The sequence below is a fragment of the Rhea pennata genome, chromosome 5 (assembly GCF_028389875.1).
Source record: "Rhea pennata isolate bPtePen1 chromosome 5, bPtePen1.pri, whole genome shotgun sequence".
In the NCBI taxonomy this organism is placed as follows: domain Eukaryota; kingdom Metazoa; phylum Chordata; class Aves; order Rheiformes; family Rheidae; genus Rhea; species Rhea pennata.
Genome location: NC_084667.1, coordinates 11,373,326 through 11,392,587, shown reverse-complemented (window position 1 = coordinate 11,392,587; position 19,262 = coordinate 11,373,326). Strand labels below are relative to the sequence as shown.

Sequence of the window (19,262 nt, the reverse complement as noted above, 5' to 3'; positions counted from 1 at the left end):
AAAAGTATTAACAAGGCTTGTCCACCAAAACGTGCAATTCAATTAGAACTGAAACAATTGTGCATCATAAAATTTTAACAAACCTCCTCAGTGAAAGGTTTGCAAGAACACTTTGTCATAAAATTAAATATTATGTTTCCTTTTGGTTTTCCAGTTTAATTCCATGTTCAGTATTTCATTCTTGTAGGTCATCGCATGTTGCCCTTTGTAATTTCTGACTGGAAAAGTATAAAATATTTATTGCTTAGTTCATCTGCTTTCCTCTTCCTGATGGACTTCCTTATGGCTAGCTTGTTTTCACTTGATATGTTTAGCCTCGTTTGCTGCCACTGACATATTAAATTTAACATTTAAGCTATCAATTCAGTTTTTCTTTCTTAATCACCAGCAGCAGTGAAAATAAACAAAAATCACCATTTGCCTTTCAAGAAGAGATTTTCATTCAAGAAAAATGTTTATAAGCTCTTCAGCTTGGTCAATATCCTTATTTACAGACCGAAAATTAAGAGAAACTGATCCATAAGGTCAAGACGAGGCAGATTCAGATGTAAATAATTCCAATTCAAACATGACTATGCATGGTATATTCCACACAGAATTTAAAGACAAAGGAAAAACACATAATTTATGATCTCTAAAATCTGACTTTATAATTCAGAAGAAACAAGTCTATAATCCACATGTAACATCCATGGATGTGTCACTGAATTCTAGTAAAGTGCAACGGAAGCGTATTTTCAAATCTGAATAGCTAATAGAAACCCGAAACTAATCTTCAATATTACAGTTGCATAAATAAATTTCATTCTCTGAAGCAGTCTTACTTAGTTTCCTCGTTGCAAATCACGTGGCTATATTGATGATGCATAATCACCAAGAAAAGACAATCATGGAGTCCCTCATTCCTGAAGGAAAGGAGATCACTTCTGGAAACTGTATTCTTCTGTATACAAAGGTTCTCCCCATCGTTAAAATGTCAGTGGTCTGATCTATCCTGTTACTCAGCAGGCCTGTGTCTTAAAAAAACTTATTCCTTTGGGATGTCGTAACTGTCTAAGCTAAGTATGCCTATCTTTTTCTGGATACACTTAGAGTCATAGTTCTTTTCCAAATAACGTATGTTTCCAAATCTGCGCTTAATGAGTGCCTGGATAATTTCTGACCAATGATTTCTAGAGTTTCACCACTTTTTGCTTCACCAATGAGCAGTTCAACATCAGACGTCTGGAAGTCTGCTTTCCATCATTACAGAGGACCTGATGATATGATAGCTTGATACTAATGTATCTAATAAATGGAATGAACTCTTAAAAACATCCAGCTAGTGTCCTGCCTTGTGTGTACAGAAACATAAATAGTACAAAGAAACCACCACTTAGTATGCCAAAGGAGCAGCAAAAATTCATGGTCTTGAGAAGACTCAGTATTTATGCCACGACCTCTAATTAGGAGGAATACTAAGGGAGGGAGACAGAAAGAAAAGATGTGAAAAACAAGCATCTTTCTGCTAGACTAAGAAATTCTCAATTAATAAGGATGGTCGGCTTCTCATTAGTCTGCCTTTCTACAGCTGCAGAATGTGAGGTCTTGGACAGGAATAGTTCTAACTTATCTTGGGTTAGGGAGAATTAAGATCTGTTTTAAATTTGGAGAGCAAAGTGGTTGGTTTGGAAAAAAGAAAGCAATTCCAATTTTCAGCTGAAATGCCACTGAAACAAATTTTAAGAGAAGTCATCGCTGCATACAGAAATAGATGGAAAGAAAAAGACATTTTTAACCATTGCTAGCTTGCTACAGATTATTTCTATCCTTTTGCAAGGGACATGTCTGTATATTTTTTTAAGCTATGCAGAAATAGCCAAGTTGGCAAGCTAACGAAAAGCTTAAGACAGCAAAAACAGTGCAGCCACAATGACGCTGAAATCAAAAGATATGAACAAAACCTTTCTAAGAAGCTGAATGCTCATTCAGTCTACACTGAGCTCTGTGCTGCTGTAATCACATGACAACCGTCACTACTTTAAAAATAGCTTGTGCATATCTATACATGCAGCAGACACTGCACTGTTCACATAAAGTTTGTTTCTTCATTTACACAATGAAAATAACAGTATCTCATTAAAGGTAGTAAAACTAGTGACTGGAAAGGTTTAGATCCAAAGACAATTTTATGTTGTACTAGAGCTCTTGAGCATGCTACGTATGCACAAGCTCCACAAAAAGCATAATCAAGCCTTTTTGTTTAGCACAAACAATACGTTGGCTAAATAGATTGAGAGTACAAGGGCTACAGTGCTGGCTGTGGTTTGAAGTATGCGTAGGAGGAGGCAGGACAACAGGAACTGCAAATGGTACCCTGAAGGGAGGCAAAGAAATAAAACTAGGCATGCAGCTTGCTAAGCTAATACTAGGATTTCTGTGCAAGTACGTTAGCTCATATTGTCTTCTTCTATCAGGTTTAAAAAAAAACTCGAGGGCTTCTTCATTTGTTTCACGTAAATATCTTCAAAATGTTCTGCTCAACCATGCAGGCAGAAGAGGAAAAAATACTTCTCGCTGTTGCTGACAAACTAGAGAAAAGGGAAAGAGAAGGTTTCTCAGTTTTGATTTTTTTAAAAACATACTTCATTAAATTTTTTTCACAATGCAGAATTGAATGATCTGTATAACGTCTTAATATTAGTTTTTAAAATACAAATCAATGTGAAATCTTCCAATCTTGAGTACTCATGTACTACTGATGCCTATATATAAACAAATAATGAAGTGTAGTAAATACATGGATACTACATCTATATGATCGTGAATATAACTTTTACCTAATCTAACTTTCGGTCACAAATTCATTCACTGAGGATGTATTTTTAATGTTGTAAACTTCTGAAAAACTGATACACAGCCTACTATTAAAAATAAGAATCAGTCTTCCAAAAGTGTTGTTTCTTTATCCATCCACCTACAAAACTGCCCTTGAAAGCAATCTGCCTAAGGCTCATGGCAGACAACATTCAGTCCTAGGCCAGGAAGATGAAGACAAAAATGTACTAACGATATTCCTTCCTACTTTGCTGGTGAATTCTTGGTTTTCAGAAGAGATTCAATGCTGAATGATCTGGAGAGAATGCATTTGAAAGTCAAATTATATCCACAGAGTACTGAACACAGTACAACTAATTCTCTTATAAAATTTAAAAACTGTCATTACAAGATAGGCTATAAATATAGCTAAAAGAAAGTAATTTCAGGTTCTGAGAACGATTTTAGATGGTTTTGGGTGGGGCTATTAATTTTTGGCTGGAAAGGAAAGTTTGCAATTGCCGATACATACAAAATACAGGCTGCCATCTAGGATCCATCAGGCTGAATGCATGAGTAGGTGGGGTTGGATGCCTGCCACTGTGAGCATGAGCATTTCTGGGTTTAGCTGCTTATTTTGTGAAAATTATTTTATCTTACAGTTTTCATTTTACTTCTCTTCCTTGGATTTTTTTTTAAACAAAATTGCTTCCATCATAAGATTAGTAAAAAAAAAAAAAAAAAAAAAAAAAAAGATTAAAAGATGTTTTTATGACTATTGAGAAAAAAATTAGATTTTTCTTGAAATTTTCTTAGTAGTTTGTACTCTGAAACAGAAATCTGAAATACGATAGGATGGCACTTCTGAGATCTCTCATTTACCCCTGAAATTCATCCAGGTTTGGATGAAAGTGAACTTCTAATCTGTATGGTACTGTTGTTTGATAGTATGAGAAAAAGAATTTATTCAAATTTTGTTCTCTTAACTTTCAGAGCATTGCAATTGTGGTAATGCCTGCACAATACAGTTTGCTGAGGCACATGGGTTTAATACACATACAGCTAGAGCTCTGAGTGCAAACTGAACAAATCAGCCGTTCTGGTTACCACACTCATCTCCACAATCATGAATATAAAGCCATCTCAAAACAATACTGGTAAAAATCTTTAAATTGCACTACTCTTTATTCTCTTTATCTGCATTTGAAAATATAATTGCTTATTAGTGCATTTCCGGGATTACTATCTGTATAGTGAGTGCCTCCCTAGGATCTGTCAGAAAAGTTTTTTATGTGAGTAGAAAAAGAGAAAGCTCCATGACAGATGTCCTCACTTTTGAAGCACCTTTGTACCTTTTAGTGCATCCCTTGGAAAAATAGATGTAGACAAAAAAAGTACGCAAAACAAAGCACAATAGGTATCAAATCTATTTTAAAAATAGATTTGTTATTTAGGACTTTGTTAAAATAGAAAAAGGAAACATTCCAGTTTTGTTACACATTAAGTAGCCTCTCCATCATCTATTCTTTTGTTGAATGTTTCTGTTACTGAATAGCTCCACATATTGCACTCAGCTATACAGACTGTTTATTGTACAGTATCTTTATGACAAGCATTGTGGGAAGAAAAGACCTCTCGGTGTGTATTATTTAAATATATAATTCAATCATGTCAGTCAAATGACACTCTAGAGCATCTTGTATTTTCAATGACAACCACCTCTCTGAAAATGGTATCAAGAATAAATTTCATCAGAACAGTTCAATTCCAATCAAAAAGATCATTTATTAGAAAAGGTTCTCATATCCCAATCCCAACAACCTATAGAAAATTCAATTTCTGATTTCATACATATTCAATTCAGAAATAAGGGGGATGAAATTGGAGGTATGAGGAGAGACGCAGTAGCTAAATAAAGAGCAAAAAGCTTAGAATAGAATTATTAAGGGTTTAAAGGGAAGCACTCAGTGTTGTAGTGCAACTGTGGTTCTTTGAAATCCCTGCCTACAGAAAATGACTTCAGGTAATTTTTGAATACTTGATGTGTCAAGTTTTGAACTTCAAGGCTGTCATCATCCAGAGAAAATATATCTATATTATGGTTATGCTCTTACGCTGTTATTGTTAGCATGGAAAAGGGGGGAAAATACAAGTGAAGAGGAATCTATCTATGGTGAAATTCAAGTTACAGGGAGGAAAGGCAAGAGAAGTGTACATGAAAGCAACAGAAGAGTTATCACAGGGTCATTGTACTTCATCCTTCTTAAATCACTCTCTGTATACATCTCTATTGCACAGGATGAACAACCCTAAAAAGATTTAAAGAGTCTCCCAGAACAAATGATGGCAGGATGATTCTTTCTATTTAAGAAAGTGACCTGGAACTTCAACAGAGTGCACAGTGCTGTGTAAGACCATAAATACCTCTCCAGGAAGCAATCTTCTGTGTCCTAATGGCAGGATTCTTCCTGAGCTGCACAGGCTCCCTGTAGCTGCTCATCTCAGGAACGTGCAGCTAGGTACACATTCCAGCTAGGTACTCTAGCATAATTTTTCTGTAGTAGAACATCCATTTCCCCTGACAACTTAATCTATATGGCAAATACATACACAAATTACACAGACGCCTTCCCTAATTAAGACACTCTTTCAATTATTTATAGCTTTGACAAAATTTATCCTGTCCTACAAGTCTCATGTCCGGAGGTCGACTGAAGATTGATTTTGGAAGAAAGCTTCAGAAGAGCATTTAGTCATTTTTACGAGTGAGATTAGAGGAAAGTTTCTCCTGCGTAATAAATTATTCCAACTCCTTTGCTGAGAGGCTTTTGTGCCCCCATTACTAGGACTACCAAATTTAAATTCAGCCGTGTCAGGAAAGCCTGCTCTACTTTCAAGGACAAGTCTTTGCTGATCCTCTGGAAAAAATGTTCCAAGTTAACATGTGCTCCATTATTCATGAGATTACTATTCCTGCAATACAAATATAAAAACTGCCATACCAGCTCAGTTCAAAGGTCCCTATAACTCAATACATTGTTTCTGATGTTGAGAAGCAACAAACGCTTAGTGAATAAATACATGACACAGAGCATGGATTGTCCTCTGCTCTACACTCCCTGCTCAGTATGTTCAGTTTGGGAACTTACTGAGCTAGAAGCTGCATGCAGATCATCACATAACAAGAGCCATAGTTTCATAGCTGGTTGGTACATCAATCTAATCCTTTTCTTCTACCTATTATTTATACTTGACATTTCCACAAGTTCTTTTATCATTTATGCAATATTCAGTTCTGCTACACTTGAATAAGTATGTACTTTTGTTCATTTTAAACCTGCTGTCTGATTTTTTTTTTTTACCTGTCACAGTTTCTGAACTGTGAAAAATGTATAATTGTCTCTTTTTAACTTTTCATGATACTCATTTTGTGTACCTCCACTACAAGTTTTCTCTTGTTATGCTGAAAAGTTCTAGTCTATTTAATTTCTCCTTGTGTGGAATCTATTTCAAATCTCTGCTTAATCTTATAATCCATATTTATCCGTTTTTAGAAGTTATTTAACACAGTATGTAAGTACATCCCAGCTTTATACAGCAGCACAAACAGGTCTTCTGTTTTGTTCTCTATATTCTTGCGGTAAGTCTTCATATACTGTTCTCTTTTCTGAAACTACAGAAATACACTTAATACACTGCCGAGTATTATAGGATCTTCTCAACAAATCAGCCACAGATGTAGGTTAACTGAGGATCACCACTGGACCATCTCTCCTTTACACACAATATTTTTCTTTCTCCTATCTACATAGTATGAGCAGATAACCTAAGTAAATACAAAGAATAATAGATCTGAATATAAGCAGAAACAAAGATTAGTGTAGGGAAGAATGAGATTATATTGAGCGTGAGGTTAGCTGGGATTAGGAAGAAACCTTGAAGTTGCAAAACAGGCTAGAAATGAGGTTTGCATGAGGCAGAAGGGATTGTTGGGAGTCACAGATCCACCACGATTAGCGAGCTGAGGAAAAGGGCAATTACAACAGAGAAAGACCACTCCAACAGAAGCTGGAGATGGGAAAACCAAGAACAGGAAGAATGGAAAAGGCCAGATAAGGTCCCTAGAGAGTGGAACTAGGAACAGTGGTGCATTTGGTTTGGATGAGAAGACAACGACTGCGAAAGTGAACCCAGACAGATGTCCAGCATAATACCTGGGCTGCGTATGCCCTGAAATTCAAAAGCAAATTACAAACTGTAAAAATACACTCAATCCAGTGAACACCTCTACATGCTAGTCCAAAGTATTTTCATTAACAATTATTACAAATGATTACCAAAAGAAATATTTTGATGCTTAACTCAGCCTATGACTGTACTTGGTGCATACATCTCCTGTATCAAGACATTTTGATCTGATCCTGAATATACTCAGGCACAAAAATTTTGTCCGTATTCCCACCAAATTCAAAGAAAAAACCCCACAACTGTAAAATGACTCTTATGTTTCCTTGTATGAATGTCATATTAAGTCTCTTTCCTGTTCTGTTGGAGAATACCAGGTATTAAGGTAAAGAACTGAAAAACTGCAACTGGAAAACTGCAAAACTGGCATGAATTTTGAGTGAAAACTGCAGCAGCTACTTTTAAAATTTTTAAGTGTACATAGAAACAACTTCTAATAACTTTTGTGAGACTATCCAGGTTTAAATTTGATCAACATTTCATAAACCAAGTTTTGAGTAAATGTGTTTTTCTTTTCAGACATAAGCAATAATCATAGTAATTGTAGTAAAATGTAGTTAAAAACAGCAAAAAGACAGCTTTTCTTTAAAATTTTTCAAATTTTTGTTTATAAAGGAAAATTCAAGTATACTTAATAAAGCAACATAAACTATAACTCTGAATATAAAGAATCCAGTGTATCTCCATAACTGTTGATGATACATAACATTCAGAAAGAATCCAAACAGATTTTCAAGTTTCCAGATCAAATTTATAAAACACATAGGAAAAGTTAAAATTGAAATGCAGGTCTATTAAGAGTCACGCAACATATCTGGCATCTGATTATATACCAATTCTCTGAAATAAAGCAGGGCACATATATTGGCATTATTTTTGTTACCATCATAACATTTTCAGCATTTCTTTGGAGACAGAAGATACCTGACATATTTACACATGTATTAGCTTAGGGGGTATTTAATTTTGTTTGAGGCCACAAAGCATTCTGACCAGCTTGCCACATATTACAAACTAAATTAAATAATCTTTCTACTTTTTTCCCTTTTTTCCCTACCTCATCTGGTTATAGGGAAGTAAAGAATAACAAAATGTGCCAAAATATGATATGTTTTACAGTCCTATTCATAAATTCCAGATGTGATTCTATCACACAAGAATGATGCAAAACATCTTTCCATAATAAAACCATTATTAAATAGAGTAATATCAATTTTTGATTTTATAGGTTATTAATAGAGATAATAACCAATAATTTGATTATTTTCTATCAGGATGGTGAAATACGACCATTTTGTTTTTGCATAGCCTGTAACCTAATCTTTTTCTATATTATTAAATACGTACTTCTTCCAACTCCTCACTATTCTTCTATTCTTTTATTGTCTTTCACCTTGCTTCTTGCTCCAGCTTCTGGATTTGTATAATAACTAACCTAGGATAATTCTATTTTGGCTTATGAATGTCTTCTATCAACATAATTTAAGCCACTGAAGAATGGAGCAGAAAGCATGTTTTAAATAACCTGTGATCACATGAGGCACTTGTATCGCTTAAGCTAACTGCATTTTCAAAGTAATTACCTGATGTCTACAAGGCCTTATTTAACCTTTTGATATCAAATAATACATCAATTATGAGTTCAAAGTCTATGGGAAGTGAAATAGTAGAATATGGAGATAACTATCACCTCGCTACAGGGAAATCATACTAACTCTGCACCGGCCAACGGTGTAGGCGGCTATCCGAAGCCGCTGGAGGGTTCACAGTTAAGATCATAAGAACAGCTCTACCACATTACATCAAAAACCTATACAGTTCAGCGGACACCGCTTACAATTTAGGGGAAAACAAGATTCTTCAGTGGTTAGACAAATCCAGACTAGGAGTAGGATATACAAGTTAAATAGGAAGGTAATCAATAAATGGAATACTTTACCAAGGAAGAGAGTAGAATCAATCTTTAGAACAAAAAGATCACCTAAATTGGGTATATCACAATTTTGGCAAGCAGTTGCAAACTCTGCCTGCGGTCAAAGTAGATAACAGTTTGTCTCACTCATTCCAGAAACGGATCACAAATCCATCAATATGGCAAGAGGCCAACTGTATTTATACCAACCTTAAGAAGTGCTTATTGGATTTGGCTCATCATTATCAATTACTTTAGGTAGGTGCCAGCTCTTTGGAAGTTTGCCACGTACAACTTTTCCGTTAGATACCGTACTTAAAATAGACTGCACTTCTGTTCCTCATGAGTATTGACTGCCCCTTTGCACAGAAGCGTACTTTGTACTGCCATAATACTATGGGTCCTCCAGTTGTCCTGACACAGATGATCACTTTATAAACTCTCATGATACTGACAGATAAGCAGGGAACAAGTGAAATATTTTTGTAAAACGGGCCCACTCAAGAAAGCATGTGCTAATACAGTCAAATAATGGGAACAACTGAGCATAAACTCCCACTAGAGTGCTGCAACAAAACAAGGCATCAACGGATAGAATGAAAGACGAAATATTTCCTCTCTACACTGGCTTATTGAGACCAGCAGTGAGAAAAAAAATCATACATGCGTGGCATCCACAAATTATAACAGACACTGGAAAACTAGAAAGGTTGCACAAAGGTCGTAGACTTTACGAAGGCTGAAGCAACGACCTCTAACGAGACACTAGTGCTCGAATTCCTCGTTTTATAATTATTGCAACATGGGTTTTTATAATCTTCACCAAGAAAGAATGTGCTACTGACTTTCAAATGATGGGCAAAGCCCAAAATGGATGATCTACGATAATTTCAGTTATGTTCAAAAACTGCTACTCTTCCTCCATTCCCATGTTTAACAGACACCACGGACTTTTACATCCACATATTAGTATTATATTTATGAGGTCTTCAAATCTAGAGTATAGCTTATGTATTCTGTAAAAGAAAATAGTAACAATCAGACCTTCTCAAGATTTCCTTCATCATCTTCAGTGGACTGATTTTCAGTCCTTAAACGACAGTTTCTAAAACTCTCATAGCTACTTCCCACAAAAAGCGTCCAGATTCTTGACCTCAGGTTGTAAAATGTAAGAAGTTGGTGACAAAAAGACTTCTATCAGAGTTCCCATAGACAAATGGAATTCAAATTGCATCCTGGAGTTTCTAACATAAAGCTACTGAATTTGTGTATTATTAACATTTTGGCTGTTTTTCTAATAAAATTACATGCAGGGTAAATGACATTTTCTTCTCACAGCTTGTATAAGAGAATTCTTCTGCAATACATAGGTACTAAAAACAACTTCAGACCTCCTGATAATTAGGCACACCTGATACAAACCAGACACTAATCAGAATACCCTCCAGTGCTGTTTTCACAAAGTCTCATTTCAGAGCAAAGCCACATTTTCAACCTCGCAGAACAAGGACTGGTCTTAGAGCTTTCTGTAGTAACAAAAGAGAAGCTTTGTCTGTGATGGAGATAAAAGTGACAAGTAACAACAGAGATTCCGATATAGCTTAGAGGACTGTATCAACTAGCTAAGTTTCGCAAGAGATGGACAATATTCAAAATGCATTTCATATATTATATTGTCCTATTATACAAACCACTTATACTTCTTTGATGCTCCCCTTTAGGTGTATTATATAGTGTCACACATTAGAATTCACTGAGAATATGTACAGTGACAGAGACATTCACAGAGAAAGCACCAAAAACTTCATGTAAATATGAAGTTGATGTCTAATATTAGGTCCCCAAGAAAAGAGAAAGTTTGTTTACAGAGTAAATGAGCACCAAAAGAATCTTAAATTGTAAATGATAAACTGGAAAGAGGATGAACCAAATGTTATTTTGCTATTTCAGTGTGAAAATTTTGAAAATTAAACTTTACTCTTTTCAAAAATGGTTGAAACATCTCCTTGACTGACACCATCAGTTGTTAGCCCCGTATTGTCCTGTTGCATTTGTCTCGTACTATAAGGGATTCAGAAACCACAGCAGCTTAAAGAGCTGGGCTGTTAGATGAGATACATGTTAGATCACTTCTTCATATTCAAGGCTCTCTCACACAATTACACATTGTGGAAGAACTCCTAATAAGCCCTCAGTAGCAAATTTCCAAGCCTATCAATTTGGGAAGACAAAACAAAGTATGTACTTTCCTATCATTAGGCAGAAAGAACCAGACTTCTTTTGCATTATAATCTGTCATACAGCAGACATGTCATGAGTAGTCCTTGAGAAGTAACAGATGTTTGGAGTTTTTTTATTCAATCTTTCAAAATGATAAAAGACATACTCCTTGCAGTTGCTTAGGCTTATGCTATAAGCACCAGAAATCCATTTAATTTTTTTTGTAGATTACATTAATGGATTATAATCTTCTTCATGTAAATTATGGTCAGGGAAGGAAACTAGAAGTTTTTTCCACTTTGTGTCAATGGCAAGGAAATTCATCAATCTACAACAAATGTAGTTCATCCTTTCTGAAAGTAATCTCCGGAAATGATAAATACAAAACTTATAAATCACTAGTATTCACTGTGTGCAGCATGTGAATGCACTTGCAGCTCAAAATGACATATATAATTCTCTAAAGGAAAAGCCACTCAAAAGGCAAATTTTGGTTGAAAATTAAGTTCTTTGAAATAGCCTCAATTTGGACACTTAAATTTACATAGTCATTACTGAAAAAATAACTACTGTATTTGTTCTGTGAATCCTAAGCAGCAATTATACTTGTCTTCTGTTTTTCTATTTTTCTGAGGTATGAATTATCAAATATTAAATCATTATGTCCAAATTTCTCAAGTGTGCACATATAAATGCAGATATGTCATTTATCTGTAGCAACATGACAAATTCTGCATCTAAAAACGCCCTATAACTGGAACAAGATACAAATATGCCTTACTTTCTGCTATTTTCCCACAACTACTGAAATATATGCCCTTGCTATTGTAAAGGCTCATCACATTAAGACTCACTGTGGAATGTACAATCATTCTTGTTAAAGAAGTGGTTTTTTTTCTCCTGCTTCTCTTCCCACCATTACAGGTGCTACATTTGCTTGCTTCTCCACACCAGCAAAAATATTTTCTGCTAGTAACAGAGTTAACTGAAGAAACAAGCAGAAGAAAACCCCAAGCCAAAAAAATAACCACCGAAGTTTGACACAATTTCAAAACTGGCTCTGAGCTTAGGAGGCTGAATTTTTTTAAGAGAAAACTACTGGGCTTCTGTACAAGTCTAGCACTGAGAAGGAAGGCCACCAGTTTTGCCATGATGTAAAAATTAGATCATCTGCTCTGCACTTGAATTAAAACATATACTCCTGATAGAAATAAGTGTATCAGTTATATAAAAACAGCTATTAAACAAAGAGATTCCACAGATCAAGATAACTTAGGATAACATAACTATCCTTCAATCTCCTAATGTATGTGTCACCTTCCTTGTTTAAGGAAGGTGACAATTTGCATACAGCTCCTCCATAGAAATACTACATGCAGAATCCGTTACGTCTAATGACTGCTCTTACCCTGAGATAAGGCACCTTTTACTATATGTAGTCATTGGGTGTCAATTCATGAACAGAAGGTGGTAGAACACAATGTGGTTTTAACTGTATTGGCCTGTGTTAACAAGCATATAGCATACTGGCAAGCATACCGCCACTAAAGCACTAAGTGTACTTCATCATACTAAAACTTTATGTAATTACAAAGCTACTCACAAGAATATCACGCAGAAGCTTTTCTTTGCTTAGCAATAAGAGCCAGATACTCACAAAGAAGGGTCCTGGACCAGATCTTTAAGGTTTATCCCACTACGATCCTCGGCAAGGTTCCTGAAGCAACTGTCACTCACTAAAAAAATAAAAATAAAATTAAAACAAAACAAAAACAGAGAAACAAGAGGTGGAAATTTAAGAACAGAATGCAGTTTTGTTGATTAAGTAATAGTGTTTGTCTGGGGTTGGCTGTAATAATGATCATTCATATACAAATTCTGATTTTCAATGAGGTTTTAAATGATTTGCTGATAAATTAATTCAGTGGAAAGTGATAAACTATTTATCACAGGTTACACAGAAATAATCTGTTTCAGCTGCTGTCCTTAATACTTCTGCATCTTCTGTGGCTACAAGAAATCTCAAACATAACACTAGATGCTTATATGTATACATAGATACCAGTGTACTTAAGAGTAGAATTTTTAATCACACACAGTTTGGTATTATAAAAATAATCAGTTACTATGTGTTTAACATTTAAGTTTACAACTGTTTGTGAATTAGCACAGATGTTTAATATAAGCAATAGCCAAAACAATTTGGAGAATAAAACTATTCAAACAGCTTATAATTCATTTATAAAATGTAAGAACTCTTACATTTTATTCTAAGTAAATTCTTACTGTAAGAATTGAAGAAATTGCCATACAAGTAATTTCACAGAAGTTAGAGTATTAATGTGCGTTGATTTTCTTTACTATATTAAAAAAAAAGATTTGACCCTGAAACCCCAAATTCTTTTTCTTTGCTAATGTTCTTAGCACTTGTACCCCATTCACACACGTAGACTCATTTCTCTTAAACAACGCTATAGTCAGCTAGAGAGGGGAGAGAAAAAAGTAATGCCACAAATGCTTTAATAAATCAGCACAAGTTCAAATGAATTATTTCTGACTTCGTCAAACTTTCTGAAGGACACTGGGGTTGTGATATGGCCAAAATTTATGTAAAGAGCTATTCACCATAATTAGCAACATAATGTGCCAGCGAGAGGAACGCTCACAAGGGGATGCATCACCGCTCATTTCCCGGAACAGGGCACGGCCTCGCTTGCATTTGAGGAAAGGGAATGCATGTGAAATCATCTGCAAAAGCAAGTGTCCCTACTTCTCTCCTTCGCAATGCAAGATACTCTTCTTTAATTTGTATCTCTGAATACTAGTGTGCATCATCAATACTGAAAAAATGCAAACCATTTCCGAAGTACATTGTTTTCACAGACGCGGATACGTTCTGTGACAGACCCACCTAGCACACTACAAAACTGCAAAACATTTCTACTAGCATACCTCATTGCCAATGCCTCTCTTGAGCTTAAAGCCTGTTAGTCTGCTGGGCAAGGCAAGTACTGGAACAAAATGGTCCAGGAAGAGGGGTTGCAGTAATTCATAGAAGAGGAACTGAGGTGTTGATTACAGCTCTCTTACAAAGCCTGACAACTAACAGTATGAGACAATAATGTCAATATATGTAAACTGTTGATACCATTAATGAGTTTATCCACTTTGCACCTCAGCCTTGTAATAACCAGTAGTTACCTAAACTTCCCATATCTGCCTCTGAAAACTTTAACAGCAACTGTTGCTTGACATATGTGATCCCTGAAATCTAGATACAATGCAGCACGTACCAAGGTCCCCAAGGAAGCTCTTGCCTTTGAGCCAATTACCACAGATTTTCAGTTTAAACAGAAGCTACTTGGGCTGACAAAGTCCAGAACCCTGAGTTTGTCCCTCCAAAGATTATTTAACAATTATCTCTATACTAGACTGAGATTTAACTGTACTGAATTAGCAAGAGCTACTTACCTTGTAGGGATGCTCACCTTGAACATCTTAGACTTTCAGAAATACTCATTTCTATGCACATCTACTGGGCTAAACCCAAGACCCTCTAATTTAAAAAGTTTCTAACTCTTGAGGTAAATGAGCAATTCAAAGAGAGACAAAAAATATAAACTCCAGATTTTATGGGAGACAAAAGCCCAGCTCTGTTGATTAGTTTATATTTAAACCTTGTCAAGTTCAGTAGCAAAACAGTAAACAGAAAACTTCTGCTTTCACTCTCTTCCCTTCAGATGAGATACTACCCTGTGCCAAAACGGGATACTTAGAGACTAACAAAGAAGGGCTGCTACAAAAAAAGGAGCTCAGCTACCGGAAATAGAGCAGAAGAGAAAGACTTGGGTGACCTAGTGAAAAACAGAGTCATCATAAACCAGAAATACAATACAGAAATGAACTAAAGCACATCCGAATCTATGATTATTTCCAGAAATCATAAGCAAGTAATAATGCCACCTGCAAGCAAGATGCCAAAACCGGCTCCTGTAATGATCAAGAAAAGCAAACCACCTGAGAGGAGACAAAAAGAGCTTTCTTCTTTAGCTTAGCAAAATGAGAGGGATACTACTGCCGCTGGTGTGTTTATACAAATCATCAGTGCAATAAACAGAGGGAGAAGGGGTAAAGGATAATGCTGCACCCCAAAAAAAAAAAAAAAAAAAAAAAGGAGAGAGAGAGAGAGAGAGAGAGAGAGAGAATCATTACGAATAGAAAGCATATTTTCCAAGAGCTAGAGGTAAAGCTTTATGAATAATCTTTCTGTAAGAACAGTGAGGGTGAGGAAGCTGCATAAGCTGGCACTCAGATTTAGGAATAGATTAAATGACACAGGAGTTGTTTGTGATGACTCAAGGAACATCTTCTGTGTCACTGTCGTTAACGCACTATAAAATTTGTTAGAGCTTATCTGAAGGCTGTGAATCCTCCCAGACTTCTCACATTTTCAAACAGCAATTAAAGAAGCCATTTATTCTGTGTTTTCATTAGTCGTGTGTGATGCCTCTTTCTAATGATTTATCATTTAAATTTACAATATTTGTGTGGCATTGGGCCTAGAAAATCTGTACTGAATTTCCACCTATTCATTTCATATCTAACAAGCTTGAGCTTCAACTCAATAACACTACCCTCTGAGCAGTGATTAGCTGAACTTCAAAAAGAAAGGACACCAAGCCATTAAGGACATTCAAATCTTTGGAGATAAAACATCAGGACTTCTAATTGTTTGCCTTCCATTAAAAAATTCCTAATTCTTTGAGTTAAGAACACTAAATGCTTCAGGAGATTCTTCTTCTTGGATTCTTTTTTTTTTTTTAATTGGAAAGGATTTTTTTTCTTTCTTTCTCTCTCTCCCCCTCCCCCCACAAATATTTCCAATAAGTGTGTGTGTGTAGGGGGGAGCGTTTGGGCTTTTTTTTGCAGCTTCTTTGGTTGTAAACTTTAACAAATTCTTAGATGGGAAAGAAAAGGATAAGAAGTAAGCAAAAAAGTTCTTTCAGTACTTTTGAGAATAACATATCTTTTTTTAGACCTCTTTGAAATTACTAGTTCTACCACAGGTTGGAATAGCTCTACTTACTGCAGGTGACAAAACTCCCATTCTTTTAAAGATTGTCCTTGAGACAATCTTAAAAAAAAAAAAAAAAAAAAAATCTTATCCCCAGTCTTAGTTTTCTTGCATTTTATTTAGTTCAGGAAAAGAATGTTTAGTTTCTTAGCTGACCTCTGAAACAATTCACAGCATTTTACACGGGCATAGTTTAACAGCTTTCACGGATTCTTGGTTGTAATGTATGCTAATCAAGTTTATAACCAATCTGATCTAGATCCAGTTTTAAAGATGATAAAGCGTGCCTACCCTAGGTGCTAACATGTATTTCGTCTTATTTGCCACCTGCATTAAGACTCACAATCACTACAAGAAAAAGCACGCTCCGTTTCCTTCTGACACGCTATCTGCAAACATGGTGTATCTTATGTCAAACACATCCCATGACATCTCCTTTTCCTCTGCCCCCAAAATACAGGCATCTTATTAGAGATCCGTGAGCGATATGATTTAAGAAACCACATTTCATATTGTGGCACATACCATCACCCTTCTTTGCACTGCTGCACAGCTAAATACATACAGATCTTCTGACACGGAGAAAATCCGTCAGAGCTGATCCACAGTCCACAGAGCCCCAGTGTCTAGTCTTTCCTCATTTCTCATACATCTCCATAGAGCTGAAATCAGCTAACTATACACAGCCAGCTAACATTTAAATATCTTCATACCCTCAAGGAACTTCATCCATCTTCTCCACAGTTCAACCTAATCTGTCAAAGTCCTTTCAAAACAAAAATCAAAACTACTTAGTAAAAAAGGAAGGAGGGGGAAAAAAAAGTGCCGTTGTTCAGTGCCGGATGCACGCGAAACGCGCAGAACTCGGCCGCGCCGCCGAGCTGGAGCCTTCCCCGCGCACCGCGCGCCCAGGCCGACCAGCCGCCTGCCCTGACCGCAGGCCTCCGGCGCGCAAAGGCGCGGCACAGAGCGGGAAGAAACCCACGACCGGATGACCAAGTCGCATGTTTTAATGAGTATTTGGGGTCTGTTTTCTAGGTTCCAACGCAAGCAAAGCTCATCCACAGTACTGGACCCGGGGAGTGACCCACGCCAGGAAGAACAGAAACGAAGAGAAAAATACTAAATGTGTTAATGAGTTACTAACACTGCAAAAATCCCACAAAAAACCTAGAAGTACAGTGTGAATAAAGAGCATTAAGTCATACAGCTCTAAGACTTCAGAGCTTCAGGGTTTAATCAGAGCAAATTTATGCCAATTTATCCATGAGCCAGGACATACACAGCAGACAAAAAATTCTACTATAGGCAAGGACTTTAAAATAAATAAGTTCCCTCCTTTATTTTCTAAGCAAGACTAACACAAAACTATTCTATGGACTCAATCTGAATAATGTGCACTTTTAACCTCTTGGTTTGCACGACTAATAAATCACCTGAGACAGAAGAGTCTTCTGCAAGCAATTATACAATAGCAATTTATCATAAATGTATATACACAGCTCTGAACTAAGGCCCTGCAAGCACCATATTGAATTGTAAAGTGCCTAAGAATGACCATTCATAAAAAAATCTTTAAGCTGTTGAGTTATTAGATGACTAGATGCTTAAACAAATCAGTCAAGTTTAATAACATGAGGATAGAAGTGAAAAATAAAAATTAATCAAAACCACATATATTTATTCTAAGAAATACATAACTACCTAAACAGTATTTAATTTTTCTTTTACATGAATTACTCTTTTGCCCGATCTGGTTTTGATAAGTAAATGATATCCATGTTTACAAATTTCAATTTATTGAACATGAAAATTAGGCCCATTCCTGACAGTTTATGGAAAAAATCCTTTGTAGAAAGTGGGAAAGGGAGTTTTATCAAAATTGCCTGCAATGAACCCTAAATATAGGGCAATTTCCCTTTGTTCAAAATACAAATATTTTCTTTAGATATCACTTTGTACTGGTATTATTAAGCCTCCTTAAAACAAATGGCAGTGCAAAATGCATTGTTTTGAAATAGAAACACTTCAAGGCAAAATTTTCAAGTCCAACTGGAAAGAAATAAAAACTATAGCAGAAGTAGTCAAGAAAAATAAAGAATTTAATACAGATCATAGAGCTTGTTGAAAAAAGCAACTACCACCATACAGTTTCCTTTTTACAATGAACTTTCCATTATCCAAAGTAAAAGAATACCTCAGACAGCAGAGGAAAAAACCTGAGCTGACAGTTATTACTGAACATACAAGGTAACACACCAACCTATATGCAGTCAGTCTGGGCTCACTAGAGTTCACTGCGTGCAGCCCAGGCTATCTCACGCTGGTTTTGGTAGGTCTTACTTGCCCAGGTGCAGCGCTGGGCACGGACTGGTGTAATGTGTTCATGCAGCGCTCAGGGAGCCCTCCTAAACCCAGACCATAGGGCAGAGACGGTGCATTTTCACCACCAACACCAGCTTGGGTATGGCAGGACTAGCACCGAGCCCCACGCAAATCTTCACGAATCTTCGCTAGCTGTATACAGCCAAGTGCCACTATCCAAGCTTAAATCAGGAAACGCCAAACAGATACACCTAAACTGACTTTACATGGTGCCAACTCAACCATAGCAGGATTTATTAGTTCAGATTTGCAGCAGTGTGAAGGCATTGAAAGTAGCCTCAAGCTCAGGAAGAAATACAGTCACATTATTCACCAGATGCAGTCCCAGTAAGCCCCTTCAGGCTTCTGCTGGCTTCCCAGGGCTCTGAAATACAATACAATCAAATCACAATTTAAACAAAATTCCTACAGATAATTTCAGCTGACTATGTTGACACATTTTTCCTGAAGTGAAATTATTGGAAAAGTTGGGTGCTATTAATAGGTTTATGTGTCAATATGCTTAAAATATCACAAGCTGTGGGAATCCGTGTTTCTTTGAAATGCTCTACAAATGTACCACAGAGCTTTTCAGAACATATGAGCTGCTACTCTGGAGTAGGTAAGAGATCCAGCAGCGTCTGTCTCTGA

The 19,262-nt window shown here is 36.2% G+C and overlaps 1 protein-coding gene across 7 annotated transcripts in view; it reads right to left on the bottom strand.

Moving 5' to 3' along the window:
- Positions 1-19,262, bottom strand: part of GPHN (gephyrin) — a 300,320-nt gene that overhangs the window by 193,631 nt on the left and 87,427 nt on the right. For all 7 annotated transcript variants that reach the window (XM_062575845.1, XM_062575846.1, XM_062575851.1 and 4 more), the window contains exon 2: positions 12,831-12,909. In XM_062575845.1, the coding sequence (XP_062431829.1) occupies positions 12,831-12,909 (79 nt within the window). The remainder of the gene's footprint in view (positions 1-12,830; positions 12,910-19,262) is intronic.